Genomic DNA, 23545 nt, shown 5'->3' on the forward strand with positions numbered 1-23545 from the left:
ACAAGAAATTTACGCATTGTGGGTGTACTTCAAATAATATTCTTTAAAAAGTATTCGCATAGTGTGGGTCCTTAAAAAAGATATTCTTTAAAAAATCTCCTGCTTATGTGCGTTCTTGAAAAAATGTTGTTTAAAAAATGTTCGCACTGTGTGGGTACTTGAAAAAATTTTCTTTAAAAAATCTACACCTTATGTGGGTCCTTGAAAAATATTCTTTAAAAAATCTACAACTTATGTGGGTCCTTGAAAAAATATCCGTTAAAAAATCCACACCTTTTGTTGGTCCTTAAAGTCATATTCTTAAAAATAATTCATTAAAAATTCACCATAATAAATGTACCTTGGAAAAATGTTCTTTAAAATCCCTCTATTTAATTTCAGGTCATTGATTGGGGCGTAGAGCAATGTCGCTCCCTGCATGTCCACATAAAATCACCACCACGGCTACGTGTTGATCCGGCCAGTGTCACTCTGCACAAAGGCGATTCTCTGCGAGTGAGATGTCTATCACCCGGCAACGATGATATCAAGCGATATGCACAACTCGGTTACAGTTGGTCACGAAATGGCCAGCTATTTCAATCCGATCCAAAAACTGTCATGTGGGAAGATCTCTATCCGGATGGTAGTATTTTGAAAATTAATAATATACAAAAATCTGCTGAATATACATGTGTGGTCTCCAATACCGTGAAACCGGTTTCGAAAAGTGTCTATATCACTGTAATTGATCGCAGTGCAGTACATGTTTGTCATGCGGAGACGGCATATGGTGTCCATTGGCCTACAAGTGCACCAGGAGGTGTACCGGTTATTTCTGATTGTCCGAGGGGGTTTGAGGGATTCTCAAAGCGTACTTGTGAAAAACGTGATGCTGGCAATACAACATGGCTAACACCAGATTTTTCGAATTGTATACGTGATCATTTACTGAAAATCTATAATAAATTTCGTGCCCTCACCTCAGGATTTCAACAGACGAATACATCGGATTTATTAAAGGCCAGTTTGGATTATACCCTGCGCAGATATAAACATTTTTTGCCAGGAGAAGCTGGGTTTTTGATTGATATGTTACATGAGGTAATATATTTTTTTTCAGAAAATTATTTATTTAAGTTTTTCCAAAACATTATGTTTAAGTAATTTTAATTAATAACAATCATAAGCACCCGTGGACTATGTTATTAAAAATAGTCATACGCCACCATGTCGAAGAGTTGTGTATATTTTATTTATTTATGAGTACATAGTAACTCTCCACGAAGTTTCTTCGTGTACAATATCTGAAGATTTTAATTTTTGGGAACTTAATATCATTTTCCATGCTTCCGTAAAATTTAAATATGTATGGCGAAATATGCGTATACGTCATTGTTTTCTCACAGCAATCATACACCATGATTATTAAACGAAAATTTTCATCAAAATGCAATGTGTTTTCCTTTGAAGAAAACTTTAGTTTCCCATTTCTTCCGTTTTTGGAACTTTTCAAACAACCACAAATTTTGTGACACCATCGTCCAAAAGTTTTTGTCTTCTTCTTGCTTCACTTTATGCACCTAATTTTAGTTTTTTTGTGCCGGTGTGTCTGTCTTTTTAAGTTTGAACAAATATAACTGTCTTTTTAAAGTTTTGACTTTCTTTAAGTCGGCCAAGAATTAGAACAAATAGAGAATTTTGTAGTTTTGCGTAACATTTTGTTTTAAATTCAGAGAAAAGATCAGTAAGTGCAACAAAAAGTTGGAAATATAAATTAAGGGGACGCATCAAGTGACGGCTGAAGGGCTTCTCAAACTTTTTTTCTTTTGCGAATGGCGGGCACGATTACTCAAAAACTAATAACCCAATCGATTCCAAATTTTTACACGTTTGTCTGTGAGTGTATAGCTATCGTATGAACTAGGATAAAGTCAATCGGTGAGAATCTTCCTTATTTTTTAACTTGGTTTTTGGTCAAAAATAGCCGATTTTTAGGATATTTAGGATATTTTTTCAAAGGTCCGCCATTTTGTTAATTTTAGAGCGAAGTCAATAATCCTAGTTCAAACGAGAGCCAAACATGTACTCTTTCTAACACCGTTGGAATTTTCGGAAATTTTTTTAAATTATTTTTCTTCTCTTTTAAATCTTCAAATATATACAGTGAGTGTAATAAGTATTTTGCCTCAATATAAATTTGACAAAATTCTAATATATACGCCTAAAGCCAGCATACTAAAGATGTAAAATGAATTATGTATGATGGGATATGTTTGTGGACATATTTAGATCTTATTTCTGCAAGAATCACTGCGAAAGACCTATTGGTCACGAAGATATCGTGACCAATGATGTATTTCTATTGCCACAAAACCGTTCATATCTTAGAATCTGACCTCCTTATTGCTATTTTCATCTCATATATTGGTTCCTAGATCAATATTAATGAACCATAAAGTTTTCGAAGTCAGAAAAATGGGGTTTCGCGGTATTTTTTTTAATAATTTGTTTGTCGAATTTTGGTTTTAAAAGTTTTTAAGTTCCTGTCCTCGCGATTTATTTTGCAAAACCTCCTTTTTATTATTCTAAAGTTATTTGGGATCTTTTGAAGCCGCGACGACCATATCTAATACTCTCATTTTGAGATTAGGACGAGAAATTACCATATATTAAATGAAAAATTGCTGGAGGATGTATTGAACGTAAATGTGAGAAAATATTCGCGAAAAAATGCCGTGGTTTATTGGAATCGTCGCCAAATCGTTTTTAGTATGTGGTTAGCCGCAATGGTAACTATAAAAAGACAAAGCGTGTGTTATATAATGATTTTTTCAAAAATGATAATAAAAAGCAAAATACTTTTTTGTGATAATCATTTTTGTGTTGGTATAGATTTTGGCCGATATCTTCGTGACCAATAGGTCTTTCGCAGTGATTCTTGCAGAAATGAGATCTAAATATGTCCACAAACATATCCCATCATACATAATTCATTTTACATCTTTAGTATGCTGGCTTTAGGCGTATATATTAGAATTTTGTCAAATTTATATTGAGGCAAAATACTTATTACACTCACTGTATGTGCAATGTTACAGACCTTAACAAGCATTGGTATTGATTTACCAGCCCATTGAAAATCTTGAAAAATTAAAATCGAGAATGGGTGGGGTTCCCTTAAGAAAATATATGAGACAAATGAAAGCGAAATGAAGGGAACGACTGCCGCGGACCCACCATATAATTTCAGTTGGGCAAATATTTGAAGTTTTGAAGTTTTTCACATTTATAAAATGGCAACTGTTAAACTACATGTTTGTATTTTGTTCAATCTACAGACCTTTTAGTTCTCCGTTGCTCTTTTAATACCAAATACCTTTCTATGCCATTGGAATTGGATATACATTCCAGAAGAAATTTATCAGGTACTTTATTTGAAAATTTAAGGAATTTTGTGCTGGATATTAGAAGTTAAAATTCTATCCCCTCATTTAGATATCAATTTTTTTAACGGAGGCTCTGACTTCATATGCGAAACTTATCCGGCGTATTACACAGCCTTAGATACTTACTTAGATGCTGTCAATAATTTGCCCTCTCAGGATCTTGTCATTTGCTGCGTTGTTAGCGGAGTCTACGTTTGTCAGATACACTGTTATTGTCGATCACTGCGTAGCAAATCACGTCCCTGTAGTACTTTCTGCTTACATTGTGTGGCTTCATTCCTTGGACTGATGTCAGCTATCTCTTTCGTACAGTCGATGTGTTTCAATTGGGATTCACAGAATTCCGCAGTGAATGTATTATCGGTATCAAGTCACGGGAAGCTCGTATCTATATATCGCTTTTGTTCAGCGCAAAATTCCATGACGATTTGGAGATGCCCGTCTGTCTGTTGTAATCACTGTAGATAGGTTTGCAAAATTTTGCATAGAGCTAGTTGTATTTTGTCTACAGGTAGTTCGATAATGTGCCAAAGCACTGCACTTTTAGGTATAACCCCTATATACGGTACCGCCAAATTTTCGTATTAAATGGATTTTGAGAGCGTTTTTTGACCCAATTCGTTATAATTATAAATATTATAAGTTATGAATATTGGTCCATTTTTCGGGTAGTTCCCATATTATATACCCCTAAATACTAAGCATTTTGGGGTGTTTGAGCGCGTTTTTGAACAGAATTCGTTGCAATTTGGCACATTGGTTTCTTATTCTTCTTAATTATCTGTCTATCTGTCTATTTTTTCGGGTAGCCCACATATGAAGGAACCCCCAATATTTACGAACTTTGTAGAGTTTTGGCACTTTTTTCAACCAAAATGGTCGTAATTTGGATTTCGTATTCTCAAAGCTTAAAATTATCAATATTTTTCGAGTTTTTGAGTACCCCCCATCTAACGCTACCCCAAAGTTTTCTTTATGCTGGTCTTTTTAGTGCATTCGATTTGAAAGAAATTTAGCATAGCGTACTGACATGAGTCTAGAATGATGTGTGGTTAGTTTCGTGAAAATCGGTTCAGATTTAGATACAGCTCCTATATGTATTTTATGTAAATGGTGCACTAAAGCCCCCATTTATCTTTTGATTTGCACGAAATTTGGCAAGGCGTTCTGAATTAAGACTAAAATTATGTGTGCTAAGTATATGTGTTCAGATTTAGATATAGGTCCCGCATATATTTTCTAACAATTTTATGTATGTTGTGCAATAAAGCCCCAACGTTTATTTGATTCACATGAACTCGCGGACTGTGCGCTTTGCAGCAGCATACCAAATAACGTATATCAAATGTGCTTCGAATCGGTAGTGATTTACATATGGCTCTCATACATAGTTTTACTCGGTTTCATACAAATGATATACCATAAACCCCAAATTTTGCATAGATTTCAGAATGACATGCTTATGGGTTGATTTAATTTGGTACACATATCTCTGTAGATCGCATATTTAATTTTATATAATTCCATGGCAATGGCCAATGCTCAAAAAATGCTATGTATGTTCTATCGTTATGCTAAAATTTAGCCATCCTTGACTTTTTAGGTGCCTATGGGGGAGCTTAGAATGCCTTGACCTTGTTTTTGGATATACTTGCCATTTTTGATGAGAAATGTCGTTCTGTTTTTATAGCTTCTTCGATGTTTATTTGATGTCCTATTTGAACTCGTAGCTTAGTAATTTTGATGTCAATTTTCTACGGAAAGTGGTGGTATATTCAAAACATTTTAGAAAACTCTTTAAAGCAAACTCATAGGGGACCATACATAATTTCTCTGTTCTATAAAATATCAAAATACATTCTTTCTCATAAAAAATCACTCAAGATACTAGGAGATGTTACTGTAGATTAATCTCTTATGGTATTTTATTAGATAGACAATTGTTGGTCATCCATTAAATATAATATATTTTACTACGTTTCACTTATTCATACTTATACAACATTCGTGTTTTATATAAAATATAAACACCATACAAAATCATATTTTTATGCAACAGCTTACAAATAAATTTAAATATATATTTTTAATTACACTATTTTAAAACAATATCTATAAATATAACTCTCCATTTTTTTCAATTTAATATAATGGTAATTTTTTCTATATTTCTGTTTTCTTTTTTGCAATATTCCAACCATTTGCAGCTCGATAATTATTTGCAATTGAAAGGCACTCAGCTGGAACGTGAAATGGCTGCTGAGATAATTTTGCATATTTTAGATAAAGTCATGCAAAATCCACAATCATTGAACAGTCAACAGGTATGTTGCGTTTTTTGTTGTTTTTTTTCGAACACATATTTTATCTGGTTTCAATTTCTTGTTGTTGGCCGCTGTTCTGTGGTTGTTTGTATTGTTAATACTTGGTTGCAGAACAAAAACAGATATTATTTAAATATTTATGACACATATTTCAACCAGTTGCCATCCAGACCAGCTCTAGACCCAACGTTTGGACCAAGCACAGCCAGCCATCCAGCCAACCGTAAACACAAACAATCAACATATAAATCAACACAAATTTTTAACAATGCATATTTTAACAGCAACCACACCGCATATCACAATAAAATAGTTGGCTTTTAGTTAGACTCGACTAGGTTGTACTGGACTCTGGATATGGGTGGGTAGTTAAATTCCGGATCATATTATATTCAATATTCTAATTGAACATGGTTTGTCGTGTCATCGTTATAGACATCAGTAGCAGCGGGATCCTCAACATCAACACACCGTCAGAAGCAACAGTAGTGGTGTGATGTTGTTGTTGCTGTTATTTTAGAAATCAATATATTAAATTGCTTTTGTTTATTGATGTACGTATACATACATATATCGTACACAAATAAATAAATAAATACCTTTTGTTTTACTAACGCTGACAACAACAACAATAAACTATTTGTTAAAAATGTTTGAAATATAAACAAAAAAATTCCAAAATATTGCTTATAACACAATTGTTATGATGTTTTTATTTAATGTGAAAAAAAATAAAATAACTTATTGACAAATGTCGTTTACACTTCAATTTTTCCATTGAATTGTTAACTATACATCGGGCATCCGGGCATCGGGGCCTATTTAATTAATTTTTATAATAAGCCAATATTTAAACATATTTAATTATACATTAAATTATTTTAGTCTAATTAAATGTGGCAAAATTACAAACATTGATGAAAATATTGCAATATTTAGATGAACATTTGAACTTCAAAATTCGATTAGATTGAAGTAATTGATTAATTTTTTATTCGGTTACAGGGGAATGATGTCAAAATCACTCTCAGTGTACCAAATAATTCAAAAAATTCGGGAACGGAAATAAAGTAAATATTTCAAAATTTGATGACAATACTTCAAAATCAACACAACAGCCAATCAGAAGTTAGCATTTAAATTTATCGAGTATAAGTTTACAAAGAAAATGCCATTTTTTGGTGTACCCCTTTATTAGGTTTAAGTGGTGAAAAATTGCAAAACTTGTAAAATTTGTGGATTCTTGCAGGTTCCAGAACAGATTTCAAAACTTGGCGTATATTGAAATGTCTGTTTTTATACCCTCCACCATAGTATGGAGGGTATATTAATTTTGTTTTTCCGTTTGTAACTCATCGAAATAATCATTTCCGACCCTATATTCTTGATCAGCGTAAAATTCTATGACGATATAGCCATGTCCGTCTGTCTATTGTAATCACTCTAGCGTCTAAACGAATTGAGATAGATCGTCAAAATTTTGCATAGAGTCGTCTTTTGTCTGCAGGCAGGTCAAGTTCGAAGATGGGCTTTATCGGTCCACGTTTAGGCATAGCTCCCATATAGGGGTACCCTCTAATTTTCGGTACTTTGGGGTTCTTGAGCGCGTTTTTCAACCGAATTCGCTGAAATTTGCCACATTGGGTTCTTATTGGGTAATAAATGTCTCCACAAAAAAATATAAATTTTCTGGTAGGCCCCATATAACGGTACCTACTAATTTTCAGTATTTTGGGGGTTTTGATCGTATTTTTCCGCCGAAATAGTTGTATTTTAGTATTTTGAGTTCTTAATAGCTTCCAAATATCTCCTCAAAAAATTATGTATATAGGTCAACTTTTTCGGATAGCTCCCATATAAGGGTACCCCCCAATTTTCGGTATTTTAGGGTTCTTGAGCACGTTTTTCATCCGAATTCTCTGAAATTTGGAACATTGGGTTCTTATTTAGTCCTAAATGTCACCACTAAAAATTATAAATATAGGTCCACTTTTTCTGGTAGCTCCCATATAAGGGTACCTCCCAATTTCCAGTTTTTGGGGGGGTTTTGACCGGATTTATTCACCGAATTGGCTGTAATTTAGTAATTCGAGTTCTTATTGGGTAGCAAATCTCTCCACAAAAAATTATAAATATAAGCCATTTTTTTCGGCTAGCCCCCATATAAGGGTACCCCCAATTTTCGGTATTTTGGGGGTTTTGATCGCATTTTCGACAGAATTCGCTGAAATTTGGTACTTTGGGTTATTATTGGGTAGCAAATCTCCCTACCAAAAATTATAAATAAAGGTCAATTTTTTCGGGTAGCCCCCATATAAGGGTACCCCCAATTTTCGGTATTTTCGGGTTCTTTATCGTTTTATAACTGAATTCTCTAAAATTTTGTAAATTGGGTTCTTATTGGGTACTATTACTCAACTAAAAATTATAAATATAGGTCCAGTTTTTCTGGTATTCCCCATATAACGGTACCCCCAAATTTTCGGTAGTTTGGGGGTTCTGATCGTATTTTTCGACAGAATTGACTGTAATTGAGTACGTCGAGTTCTTATAAGGAAGCAAATCTTTTCACTATAAATTATAAATATAGGTACCCATATAAGGGTACCCCCCAATTTTCGGTATTTTGGGGTTCTTGAACCAAATTCTTTTTTGTAATATGCCTCCCTCCCAAAAATTAATAATATTCGCCCCCTTTAAAGGGTAGTCCCCATAAAACCTCCTTTTTATACCCTTCACTACACTGAGGTACAGGGTATTATGTCTTTGTGCATATGTTTGTAACAGCAAAAAGAATCGTGATAGACACATGATTCTTTTTAAGAATATGCATAGAATCACGTTCTGAGTCCGTCCATGTATTTTTGTTAACAATGTCGCATTTATGATCCGAGTTTAGTTGAAATCGGTTCAGATTTATATATAGCTATAGTTTCGTTCTCTCGTCCGATTTTTGTACCCTTCACCCTACTGTTGTACAGGGTATTATGCCTTTAGGCATATAGGCACATGGTTCCTTTTGAAAATATGCACAGAATCACTTTCTGAGTTGACTCCCATATATATTTTCGTCCGATTTAAGGTAAATGGTGTACCAAAGTCCCTTAATATCTTTCGGTTTGCACCAAATTTAGCGTAGCGTAATGAATTAGGTCTAGAATGTTGTGTGTTAAGTTTCATGAAATCGGTTCAGATTTAGATATAGCTTCAAATGGCTATCAAGGGTCAATATTATTAATTTTTCGCACGCAGATTTGCTATGCAATGGGAACCCAAAGTATCAAATTACAGCCAATTCGACCGATTAGTCCCATCCTCGAACTAGAGTGGAAGAAACATTACAATGTGCAAAGTTTGGATGAAATCGGTTACTCCCTTTTAGAGTTATATTGCGCACCAGCCGACTCCAAATTGTCTGTAACGTGTTTGGTACAAAGAAACATGGAGCCTAAAATCAACATTTTAATGATGCTCATTTTTGCCTTGGCAAAGTGTATATACCCTCATTAGTCATAAGGCTGAGGGTATAAAACAATTAAAAACCCAAAATACCAATGTTTTGGAGGTGCCGTTATATAGGGGCTATCGGAAAAGTTGGGCCAACATTGATAAATTTTGGCGGGGAGACTTTTTACACAATGAGAATTCGATGTATAAAATTACAGAGATTTTGGTCGAAGGACATGCCCAAACTCTCCAAAATACCGAATTTTGGGAGGAATCTTAAAAAGTGAACAAATTTTAATAAGTTTTGGTAAGTTGATATGATGTTATGACATGACATCAATTCGAATGAGTTGGTCAGATCGCCTTCCCCTTTGAAAATTTTGTGAAGTTCACCTTATAATGTTGGCTAAAAACCCGACATAAATAAAATTCTCGGTCCATTTCGTCCACGAAATATTATCTGATTGTCATTGAAAATTATAAGCGTCGTCCTTGACCATAGCCGGAACCTCATTTTGGATGAAATCGGTTACTCCCTTTGAAAATCGACTCCCAATAGTCTGAAACGTCGAAAGAAACAATATTTTATTAGGCTTATTATTGCCACTTTGCTATTATTATAGAAAAGTGTATGCTAAGCTAAGTGTATGCTCATTAGTCTGAGGGTATAAACGTATGGGATGTGCTGTTATTTGACCTCTAAAATATTGACCTATCATTATCAAAACAGACATTCACAATAGTAGACCACCTCTCATTCCACGTGTAAAATTTGTAATGTTTGAATTATATTTATGTCCTCTAAACAGACTAAAACATCTGACAAAAATATTTTTTCGGCCCATTCCATCCCCTATATATCATCTGATCACTACCATATTCCCAAACGGAACTTCGTGTAAAATTCCATAGCGATTAATGCTATATTACCGTTCTCTACGCCTGATTATAGAGATGTGTCTAATCACTTCCGGTCAATATTCTTAAATATATCTAGTCCATGTCCATTTTTATTTTTATCATATCAACCATGCGTATTCTTTGGCCAGATTCCCTTTACCATGTAAAATTTGGTGGCGTTCGGATCATAATTGCAAACAGCAAACAGACAAAAATTAAGTTTTTGATCCATTTCTCCCCAAAATATTAACCGATCATTTTTTGTCCAGAGCCGGTCCAACGTGCCAAATTGGTCCTAACTGTGGCATGTATCGTGTTTACACTCACACATCGGACACATCGGCCCATCCGCCCATTTATCCATTATAATTTTTAAACCAACAGGTGGGTCTAAGACCAATATTCTGCGTCGTTATAAACTTCTGGGGTCACGCAATGATATAGTAACCTTACAACATAATTGTAAATGTGTGTGTGTAAGAATCCATAAAATTTAATACAGCTAATTAATTCACAGAATATTTTTGGCACAAATCACCAAAATCAGGCAATGCCACCTGTAAAGTAGCATATAATGCAAATGGTATTTTTTTCACGACAGTACGATTCGAAAAGACCGGAGTCTCATACGAGAAAAATTTGTACTCTCAGTCCATTGTATAAATACCTTAGGACTGAAAGGAGGATTTCTACATACATATATATAAATCTGAACCGAGTTAACTCGACCCATACGTTAGATTGAACAGCATTAAATTTTGCAGATGAGGGCGAGTTAACTCGATTTGTGCACCATTTACATGAAATTCACATTGTATCATGTATCTGTGCAAGGTACATTTTCCATCAGAAGTCGTCACAGTTCATATTCTCAAAAGGGTGTAAATCCTTTTGAAAAAAATGTCCAATATAAATATATTTTTTTATGGAACATATAACAAAAATTCCACCCTACCTAAATTTAATATCTTCCCCTGTTTGTAGTTAACAAATAATCAAATATACATATTTCATATTAATATCCAATGGTATATAACATTTCTTGTGAAACTTTTATATGTCCTCATAAGGTGTATATAAACATATATGTATATACCCTTTTGCAGTCGCCATTTCAAACGCAATACATTTCTCCGAATTTAATTAAGCTACAATATAAATACACATACATATGAGATCGAACCATCATCGCAACAGCGTAACACAAGTTCTCAGTAAAAACGTTGGATGGATGGGAAATACATACTTCAGGTATGTATTTTTTTAAGAGTCTTTCAAAGAAATTATTAAGATTTTTCAATATTTCTTATGGATTTCAGTTTTGAATTTATTAAAGTTACCATTTACGCGTTTTTAAATATTTCGACAAATGTGTTTTGAGAAAGGGGGTTTTTTGAGAAGTTGAGTGTTTTCTATGTAGTATCTGTGCATAGAGGTATATTTTATTTATATTTTATGAAGTTCCAAGGTCGTAAGGTTCCTTTAACGTTTTTTTTTTTTCAGAAATTGCATTAATTTTCAAGGCCGTTAATACGGTCGAACCTATGTAAAAATTTGTGTCAGTACACCCGCCCACCGTTAGGGGGAGTGCATATTATATTTGTTATTCAGTTTGTAAGATGTCGAAACGTTCTTCGGATACCCCATAAATCAATAAATATCTATTGAAATCACGACAGAAATCATTATATTTAAGATAGAGCTTTGAAATTATGCACACACATTTTCACTACTGCTAGCCTTTTTATACCCTTCACCACACTGTGGTACAGGGTATTATGTCTTTGTGCATATGTTTGTAAGAGGCAAAAGGAAACGAGATAGACACATAGTTCCATTTGAGAATATGCATAGAATCACTTTTTAAGTCGATTTATGCATGTCCGTCCGTCTGTCTGTCTGTCCATGTTAAATTGTAAACAAAGTCGCATTTATAAGCCGATTTGGATGAAATTTGGCACAGCTCACTTATTTGGCCCAAGGACGAACCCTATTGAAATTGAAAAATCGGTTCAGATTTAGATATAGCTCCCATATATATTTTCGTCCGATTTAAGGTTAAAGGGGCACCAAAGTCCCTATATATGTTTCGATTTGCACGAAATTTGGCATAGCGTACTGAATTAGTTCCAGAATAATGTGTGCTAAGTTTCATGAAAATCGGTCCATATTTAGATATAGCTCCCATTTATATTTTCGTCCGATTTAATGTAAATAGTCCACCAAAGTCCCTATATATCTTTCGATTTTAACGAAATTTGGCACAGCGTAGTGAATTATGTCTAGAATGATGTGTGTTAAGTTTCGTGAAAATCGGTTCAGATTTAGATATATCTCCTATATATATTTTCTTCCGATTTAAGGTAAATGGCGTACCAAAGTCCCTTAATATCTTCCGGTTTGCACGAAATTTGGCACAGAGTAATTAATTAGGTATATTATAGTGTGTGTTATTATGAACCGATTTTCAGGAAACTTACCAAATGACAAATTTAGTATCGGTTGCAGAATGACATGTTTATGGATCCAATTTTACTGACCCTTTAAAAATGCGACGCCTGTTAGGATTCATCTGTTGAATATACCCAAAGTGGTGAAGGGTATCATGTAGTCGGCCCCGACCGACTTTACTACTTTCCTTACTGGTTTTATATTATTTTATTATTTTTTTATTCTTAAAATTCTCAGGAAATTGAAAGCAAAACATCATGCTAATTTTTTCCATGATTTCCATACATATTCATGGTGTTTATAATATATGTCACACAGTGAGGATTCCTTTATACCTTTACAAAATAGACAACAAAAACTAAAATTGCATATTTTATTATTTCACCTATTGTTTTGCATTTCAATTTCAGTATAATTTATTTTTCTCTCACATTCCATTCTATTATGCGTCACATCTTTCCTTGGTATTTTATAAATAATCATAGAATGTCAAAGAGTTTTGAAAGATGAAAATATTTTCATTTCATTTTTGAATCAATTAAATTTTGTTTAAAAATATCATAGGGAGCCACTACTTCTAAAAGAAGGAAGTAATTTAAAATTAACATAAACACATATTATTTAGAATTGGAATTAATTTAAGTTACACAATATATTCGGAAATTATTATTGGTCTTCAGCTATCTAATTTTGGCATTAAATCGAACTATCTTTCATTCTTCTACAAACATAAGTCTCACAGCATATACACCAAATTCAGACTTTAATTCCATAGAGAGTTAAACGAGTTCACCCACAAAATAGTAGATAAAAATAACAACGTAAAAACTTCATCAATTCCGTAAAACAAAAAACGACTACATTTCCACATATTGATTTTACTCGATTGGCAAATATTTTACTTTTGTCTGGCAAATAAGTTTTTCTCGTTTAAATAACTCTGATACCAGAGTTTGCAGAGTATGTACAATTGAACAATAGATTGACTCTTTTTCCACATATCCATATAAGTGTGTGTTTGTGTGAATTGAGAGTGTTTTAATATTTATAAAATATTTCACACACAACCACAAGGGCATGAAAAAAAGAGTTCGTCAGAACTATTAAGTTATTCGTCATATATTTTTTTGTTATCGTTGTTGTTTTTTCATATATGCAGTTTTTGTTCTTATATGAAGCTGGGCAATTCCACCTAGTCATCATCCAATCCATCGAATGCATATACATTTTGGGAGTTTTCAACAAGGAAAGAAGACTTCTTTATTTGTGGTTTCAATTTTAATTGTTTGATACTGGACTATTTCGTCGGACGTCATTAAAAATGCGTACCATTTTCTATAAGATCTGAAAAAGAGAATTAGAAAAATCCAGAATTAGAGAGTTTAGATTTTTAGAGAAGATTTTTATTTAGAGAATTATTTAGAATTATTTAGAGAATTATTTAGATTTAGAGAATTAGATTTTTATGCTCTGAGAACAATATATACAGACCATGAGCATGGAAAAGTGGACTAGAAATCATGCAGGATACAGAAAATGAATTGGGAACTTTCTATGGGGACATTGCTAGATCTTCCTCACAAATGTTATGCAAAAATGTTTTGCACCCTCCAAGACAACCACTACAGTGAGAAACGGAAATACCATATTTCAGTTTCGTTGGGAAATGTGAATAAAATGTCCAAAATATCGAATATGTGGTTCTTACATAAAAGTCTGGGTCCATTTGAACTACTCTTTTTCTCTGTGTAAAATTTCAAGATTGTCATAATTATGTCATCTAGAGCGTCCTGAAAAACAGACAAATATAAAGTCCATTTCCGATCATTACAAAAACAATAGGAGTCCTCTTTGGCCAGAACCCATCCTACATAGAGATTGGTCCATAACTGTGACCGCACATATCGAGATCGAATCATTTAGTCGAGATATGACGATCAGTTTGACTGGGGCAAATATATTGGGGCCACACAATGATACAATACCCTTACAACATGGTTGTGTTTGTTGAAGAAAATAAAAAAAAATAACTTTTGTTATTTGAATTTTGCCTTGTAAGTTCAGTGATCATTTCAAAGTAATTTTAAGAGATTATTTATACTCTTTCGAGTCGAGCTTGATGATCTAAGTTTTGCAATGAAAAGGAAAGCCAGGAGAAGAACCTACGTACCCACCATTATGCGACGCGTTTCGCCGTTGGTTAAGCGGCTCATCAACCATATTGGGCTATGTGGCTTTACAAAGGTCGTACGTATGTATTCCGCCCTGATGCGAAACTTACATACGCGAATTAAATTCAAATTTGTCAAAGTTCGTCATTTGTCCTCATTCTAGGAACATATGTAAGTTTCGCATCGGGGCGGAATAAATACAGGTTATCAACGTACGACCTTTATAAAGCCACATCGCCCAATATGCCTGATGAGCCGCTTAACCAACGGCGAAACGCGTCGCATAATGGTGGGTACGTAGGTGTTCTTCTCCTGGCTTTCATTTTCATTGCAAAACTTAGATCATCAAGCTCGACTCGAAAGAGTATAAATAATCACTTAAAAAAAAAATAACTTTTTATGGTGCTAAAAAAATCAATCACACATTTACAATGAGAGCTTAATTAAATTTCAGAAATTAAAAAAAACATATAAGAAGGCGGCATTGTCATATGTCAAACATTCTCTAAGATATGGGGGTGGTCCACATTACCCGAAGTTACTCTAGTCTCGATGGGCTCTCCGACGAATACTTCGAGATGTAGCAAAAGGTGCCATCCTCATTGTGAAGGGTGTGAAGACGTGTTGTCCAATCGATTTAAATACAGTTGGCATGTCTAATGGTATCCAAAAGGATATTCCCGTCTAAGGTATCATATAGTAGGTTCCCATTTAACTTTTTCGCCTTATGACCAATGAGGGTGAATACACTTTGATACAACAAAATGTGCCCTATTGATATATTGGATTTAGAAACCATGTTCTTTGGACCAAATCTATTCAGTCGATTTCGAGCTTACAAATGTCCGTTTGTCTGTTTGGTTGGTGCTCACGACAACTTTCGAAGTAAGTAACCGGTTTCATCCAAACTTTGCATATCTTCATCCAAACTTTCCAAACGTAAAGCAAGATCGAATATTGTGCCTCCTTCTGGAACTTCCCCCACAAAATAGTCAATTATGTTGAAAATATATGTAGACGGAATATGCGATTTAATTGTTCGGTCCACTCATTTTAGTGCATTTTAAACCTTGCGCATACGATATTAAAATGGGATTTATCGGTCCACGTTTAGCTAAAGTTCCCAATTGGATATTATTGGGTAGCAACAATTATCAATATTGGTCCAAAACAATTATTGTCTCTCCTGTGGATCGATTGACTATCTAGATTAAGCAATTCTCAAATCGATAAAATATTATAACGACAAAATAAACAATTGGTCTGTTCCAGATCCAGCAAGAATGTAAACAATTTTTCCTTTATGATATCGACAAAAATAGTAAAAATTAGTAGATTCTTGCAGTACGGGAACAGACCGAATATTTTAATTCTATAGCAGTTTTTAACAACAATTGTTAAAAATTTTTTAATAAAAAATACCAACAAATTCGATGTTAACTTATCGAAAAATATTCTAAAATATTAAATATGCTTTGTTTTGTTCAAAATTTATATGTATTTTGTTTTCAAAATGTTCAAAATTAAAAGCTTTTTGAAAGTTTATCGACAATTTGTCTACATTTTTACAGAATAATATTTTCGTTACTGCAGACGATTTTATGTATAGTCAAAATTGTCGATTGTCGGATCATTATAAGTTAATGAATCGTCCCACTGGTTTTGGTATATCAACCATATAACGGTATTCTCAAATTGTGGTGATTTAAAAAATTCGGTATATTTTGGGTTCTTTGGCAAATAGTTTGTCCTTACATACAAATTTCGTGTTGATCTGTACGATATTATTTATATCAGAATATTCAGATCCCTACCAAAATTTAAGCATAAAAACTACATCTGAGTATATCCATCAATATAATTGGTATCTATGTCATTTTTCGGAGTAAATATTCATGCCTTAGAATGGAAACTTATTTTTCAGACAAAACTCTTGGTCCATATGAATATTGACCTATCATAAAATGCATGGTAAAAAAGCAAAATTCGTCATTCGTCAGGTCCATTATCGCTGTAAATTTCTTTATATTCGGTTAATAATTGTAGCTTCAGAACCGAACCTACCTGTAAATCTTCGTGACGATTGATTCATAACTGCGACTTTTACTTTGATTACAACTTATAATGGACAGATAGAGGGCGGACTGACACACATATCTATACGGATTCAACTAATCGATATATGTGTACTCTGATATGGGTCTATGACCAACATTTCCTGTCGTTACAAACTCTTGTTATTTAATAAATGGATAGCGATGCATGCATTTCCCCCTCATATTTTTATGGAATACGATATGAATCATAGGAACGACTCCTTTATATGCCCAAAGAAGTAAAATATCATGTAGTCGAACCGACAGACTTTGGTCACTTCGTCTGCGATTTTAACTTGATTTGAATTATTTGCAAATATTACAGCCTGGAATACACTTCAATTTGTATACAGTTCCTATACAGTTAGATTGAGTATTTTGGTCCATGTATTAACCATATGTTCAAATAATAAATTTTAAGGAGATTTTAGTATCTACTTTTCTTTTAAATAAATTATACAATTTTAAGCATATTAATCTCTTTCTTGGATAAAATCTCCAATATATGTATGTCAACGATTGTGTATCACTATCTCTCGACTCCCCCAATTCGCTCTGCGTTATTTGACTCATTTCCGAAAATGTACATTTATCTCGTAATGAAATAACTTTCGTTACTTTCGTTGAATCGTTTCATTTTCATGCTTTTAACTTTTGTGCTCCTTAAGTAGCACCTACAAAAAAAACAGAATCATAATTCATATTTCATCTTCAATAAATAATTGAATTACATTGAGATTCGAAAACAAAAAGAAAGCACAAAAAAGTGGAACCAAAAACAGATTTAATTTCAAGAATTTGTCCGAAAATCTTCTTTTGTTGTTCATTCACAGTAGACTGGAAATAATTTATGAGCTTTTATTAAGGTCAAATAAACGCCTACCCAATGTGATTACAACAACAGGACATCGCAGTGAACCTTAAAGGCATTCGTAAAAACACACACACACAAATCCACATACACATTATAACATGTCGGATGGCTGACAGGCTGGCTGTTGGACCGACAAGAAGAAGGTTAACATTTGCTGGCAACATTGGGGAAACAATTTGCCATTCAATTTTTGTTGGTTGGTTGGTGGCTTGGTCTATTCCCCTCCCCGCTAATCATGATTTTTGTTTGTTTGGTGGCATTGCCGAATTCAATTCGTTTCGTTTTCTGTTATCGCTGCTGAAAGTCTGTTAACATATACGTAAACAATCCGACACGGATGGAGCAGTGAACTGAAAGGGAACTCGGTTTGTTGAAAGTGAGAGTGCGAGCAATAAATAAGTTAGTTCTGATTTAAACAATCTTCCATAAGAATAATAATAATCATGGAACAGGTGAAGAAAACAAACAAACTTTGTAAGAAAGCAAAGTAACAGTGGAATCTAAGCTCCATAAATTATGTCAGTGTGGTTATTTTGGGAAAGGGAAAGTTGGATGAACGTGTGGTGGAGGTATCTTGTGTCAGATTGTCAAGTTTGTTTATTGTTTTGTTGTTATACTTTTTATTGAATGTGTGCCGTGACTTGACAAGGTCGTATGTGGGGGGTAGTATGACAGGGTATATTTTAAATTATTTAAGTGATTTGAATTTTTGCAAAATTAAATATTTGATTAATTTCCAAATATGGTAGCGAGAAAAAAAAATCATTCATTCTGCAACACTAAGTAGGGAACCAAACTTGAGCGGGGCAGACACTATGGTACTCTACACGAAGTTCTCACATAATCTTAAATTCAAAATTATTTGTCATTCGGAAAACATGCAAATTTGACTGATGCCATTCTAGGATTATATCGAAAGTCTTTGCTGTGACCGGTATACCAAAAGGTGGGTCAAGGATCCATATTTAACGGTGTTACAAATTCTTGGGGCTACACAAAGCTATAATACTCTGACAACATATTGTAGGGTATAATCCACGACATTATAAAGACCTCTAATTTTTTTTTAATACACGCCTTTTTAAAACCTTTAAAAATAATTTTGAAAAAATAAAATAAAATAAAATAAAATAAAATAAAATAAAATACCTTAAAAAAGGCGACGTATTTTCGGATACATATGTAGAATATACCCAAAGTGGTGAAGGGTATCATATAGTCGGTCAAATCCGACTTTACTACTTTGAAATTGAACGAACTTAAATATGTGATTTTTATGTCTTTGTGGAGCCTTCAATTCATTTGGGCAAGTTTAGAGTTGCGCACAGTGGGATATATTTTTCTAAATCGATTTAAAGCAAACTTGACACACGCTTTTCGTTACGCAGCACTGTTTAAAATTTAATCTCAATCAGACACCCATTGATTATTTGTGTACAATTAACATAAAAAAGTCGAAATTATATATGGAAGCTACGATATATCTATATCTGAACCGATTTCAAGCAAACCTGTCAGAGATTAATTTATATTAACTTCAGTACGTTGTGCCAATTAACCTAGCTATTCATCTTTAGTGCACAATTTACATAAAACCGGACGAAAATATGTGCACCATTTACTTAAAATCAGCCGAAACTACATATGGGAGCTATATCTAAAACTGAACCGATTTTCACGAAACTTAGCACACATTATTCTAGACCTAATTCAGTGGGATATACCAAATTTCGTGCAAATCGAAAGATATATAGGGACTTTGGTACACCATTTACCTAAAATCGGGCGAAACTATATATGGGAGCTATATCTAAATCTGAACCGATTTTCATGAAACTTAGCACACGTCATTCTAGACTTAATTCAATACACTATGCTATATTGAACTATGTTATCTGTATTGATATACACCAGCAAAACAAAAAAATGTACGGCTGTATTAACTTGTATACAAATATACATTTGCATACGTTTTGCCTTTGATAAATAATTTTAAGCTTAAATTCAACGAAGCCTGAAAAGGATAGCCATACAACGATATACCACGAATTGGTTGGAAAGGAAATGTTGTCTTTATTATTTTTGGGAGATTGGAAATGTTTTATGTGGAATTTTATGTTTATGAAATTATATGAAATTATCTGAATTTAAATGTGGCATACTTCAAGGCGAATATATTAAATAAATAGTTTTGAAGTATACTTTATGCAAGGAAATATTTTAGTAATCACAAATTCAATTACATTTTTATACATTCTTAATTAGAAAATTTCAAAACCAAAAATCACTTTCAATTCATTAAAAATGGATTGAAATAAATTGATTGCCCATGACGAAAGACGTATGCATAACAACATCTAACTGTCTTTCTTCGCCATTTCTTTATTTTTGTTTATGTTTTATACGATGACTAGGCAATTGCTTAAATCACATACACATTACACATACACAATTATATTAAATTAGACGCTAATAAAATAATTTGTCTAGACATTATCAAAACCAGTAAGGAGAATATACCCTCACCTAAATTGAGACCTCCAAAAATGTATTTAAAAAAATTAACGCCTCTGCTAAGGCCTCCCACAATTCATTTTTAAAAATCCTCACCTACATTGAGACTCCCTAAAATTTAATTCACAAATCCACGCCCCTGTTAAAGCCTCTTATACAATTCATTTTTAACCAGTGAGCGGAGCACTATAGTCGGACGGCGCCGACCATATGATACCCTACACAACTCCCACGAAAATCTAACTTTCTGTGGTACTACATCATGAGATTGGGCAATACTTCGAGATATTTGCACCCTTGTGACCGACTAGAGGTCACCAAATATTACTAATATTCAGTACAATTACTTGCCCAGATTCATAATTGTGGCCTGTAGATCGACTCGAAAAAAAAAACACAAAAAAAAATAAGTTTTCGGTCCACTTTATCGCAATATTATTATCTGATCATCACCGAAAATTATAGGCGTTGTCCTTGGAACATCATGGAAAATTTCAAAGCGATCAGCGCTGTATTTCCGCCCTCTAGTGTGATAATGGGTTACTAAACAGTGTCTGAACACCTAAGCACCTGTATATATTTTAATGTCAATTCCACATCCGAGTACATACGAGAATATAATTGGTATCAATTTATAGGTCAACCACTCCTCTTGGATATACTACCAACTTCTCGGGCCTAGGTCATTCAGGGGTAAATATATACGCTATTGAATAACACTTTTGACATTTTTCACACAAAAGTCAGGGTCCATTTGACACGCTAAATATTTACCGATCTTTATGAAAACAGGCATGCTTATTCTTTGACCCGATCCCCGTCTTCATGTAAAAATTCGCTATGTTTGGGCCATAATTGCGGCCAGTGGAGCGACCAGAAAACCCGATAAAAATTAAGTATTTGGTCCATTTCATCCCCAAAATATTAACCGATCTTTACCAAAAACAATAGGGGTCTTTATTACGCAGAACCCATCCCACATGCAAAATTTCCTGAAGATTGGTCCATAACTGTGGCCTGTATCGTACTATTATGGACAGACGGACGGACACACATGTCTAGATCGACTCAGCTAGTCGAGATATGACGATCGGTATACTTGAAGGGGGGTCTAGGACCAATATTTCGCGGCGTTACAAACTCTTGGGGCTGCACAATGCTATAATACCCTGACAACATGCATGTGTAGGGTATAAAAATGGGAATAGAAATATTCTTTAAAGAAACACCTTTTGTAATAATATTTTTTAAAAATCCATTCATTTGATGGGCCCTAAAAAATATACTTCAAGAAATCCACGCTTGTGATGTGTTCCTAAAATATAGTATTTAAAAAACCCCCTATTAAAATACATCCTGGAAAATATTCTTTAAAAGGCCATAATTTGTAAAAAATCGGTTAAGTTCGGTCGGTTTGTACTCTGCATCATAACAGACGTCGCATTTTTGCAATAATTGGATGAACTAAAATATGTGATCTTTATCTAAATGCGAACCTACTTAAATCAATCCGTAAACATATAATTTTGCAACTTGTACTAAATTTTTCATTTGGACAAATATAAAATCATGTAAATCGATTTAAAGCAAATCTCAATCGGATACCCGTTGATTCTTTGGAGGCCAATTAACATCAATGTGGTCGATGCAGTATAGTCGGACGAGGCCGACCATATGATACCCTACACAACTTCCACGAAAATCTAATTTTCTATGGTTCGATATTCTGAACTTGGGCAATATTTAGCGATATTTGTACCCCCTTGACCGAATAGACGTCTACAAATATTACTAATATTCACAGCTCTTCTAATTACTTGTCCAGATCCCCTTCACCGTGGGTGTGATAAATCGACTCATAAAAAACACAAAAAATTAAGTTTCCGGGTCACTTCATCCCAATATTATTATCTGATCATCACCGAAAATTATAAGCGTTGTCCATGACCATTCCTGCATACTCAGGTAAAATTTCAAAGCGATCCGCGATATATTTCCGCCCTCAGGTGTGGTAATGCGTTACTAAATAATATATGAATACGTAAGGACCTGTAAATACTTAAGTGTAACTCCTACATCCGAGTACACACGACAATGCAATTGGTATCAATTTAAATGTAATCCACGCCTCTTGGATATACTATCAACTTCTCGGGTCTATCTCCTTCAGGAGTAAATAAATACGTCATAGAATACAATTTTTGTCATTTTCCACACAAAAGTCTGGGTCCATTTGACCCGCTAAATATTGACCAATCTTTATCAAAACAGGCATGCTTCTCCATGCAAAAATTCGTAGTGTTTGGGCCATAATGGCGGCCTCTGGAGCGACCAGAAAAACCGACAAAAATAATGTTTTTTTCCATTTCATCCCCTAAATATTAACCGATCTTTTCCAAAGACAATAGGGGTCTTCAGTAGCCAGAACCCATCCTACATGCAAAATTTCGTGAAGATTGGTCCATAACTGTGGCCTGTATCGTGTTTACAAATTATAATGGACAGACAGACGGACACACATGTCTAGATCGACTCAGCTAGTCGAGATATGAAGATCGGTATATCTAAAGGTGGGTCTAGGACCAATATTTCGCGGCGTTACAAACTTTTGGGGCTGCACAAAGCTATAATGCCCTGACAACATAGTTGTGTAGGGTATAAAAATCCCCACCTTACTTAGGCCCAAAAATGTATTTAAAAAATTCAACCCGTCTGTTAAGGCCCCTACAATTCATTTTTAAAAATTCCCACCTAAACCATTTAAAAAATCCACGCCTTGGATGTAAGGGATTTAAAACTATTTCTAGAAACTCTATGAATTTGTTAAGAGTCCTATAAGTATTACATATCCAGAGATCCAGAGATACAAACGGAAGACCAAAAGACCATTCTTTTCATTTATTCCCTATTAGCCATACAAACCTAATAGATTTCATTTTTAAATTAATTCATTTTTTAATAATAATAATTTTCCAATTGCATGTTCCTCGCAGTACTACACATAATTTTACAACCATTTGTAGATTTATTACCGAATGTCATTTCTCATACGATTTGCCAACAAATTCTAGTATTCTCAAGTTGAATATTTGTTCTGCACTATCACATCTCTATGGGGTACACTAAATGTTTCCTCAACTCCACAAAACCATTCCACAAACCATCCTCTTATATACCCGAATTATGTTACGGCTATTTGGGGCGGAGAGGGGTATGGAAAACATACCATAACATTATTAAGTACTTAACATGAAATATGTTATACAATAGAATCTATATTTTATACTCCATTTGTCTCATGATTTACAACTATTGCAACTGATGCGCACCACACACACAC

At 33.9% G+C, this 23545-nt stretch overlaps 1 protein-coding gene across 1 annotated transcript in view; it reads left to right on the forward strand.

Moving 5' to 3' along the window:
• Positions 1 to 381: 381 nt before the first annotated feature.
• Positions 382 to 23545, forward strand: part of LOC133324946 (uncharacterized) — a gene marked incomplete at its 5' end in the record, with an annotated part of 107649 nt that continues 84485 nt past the window's right edge. Inside the window, 2 exons of the mRNA XM_061533768.1 lie at positions 382 to 1083; positions 5636 to 5752. Coding sequence (XP_061389752.1) covers positions 382 to 1083; positions 5636 to 5752 — 819 coding nt within the window. The remainder of the gene's footprint in view (positions 1084 to 5635; positions 5753 to 23545) is intronic.

This window comes from Musca vetustissima, unplaced genomic scaffold, assembly GCF_032173495.1.
Source record: "Musca vetustissima isolate MV318-11 ecotype Yass unplaced genomic scaffold, APGP_CSIRO_Mvet_v1 utg351, whole genome shotgun sequence".
Lineage (NCBI taxonomy): Eukaryota > Metazoa > Arthropoda > Insecta > Diptera > Muscidae > Musca > Musca vetustissima.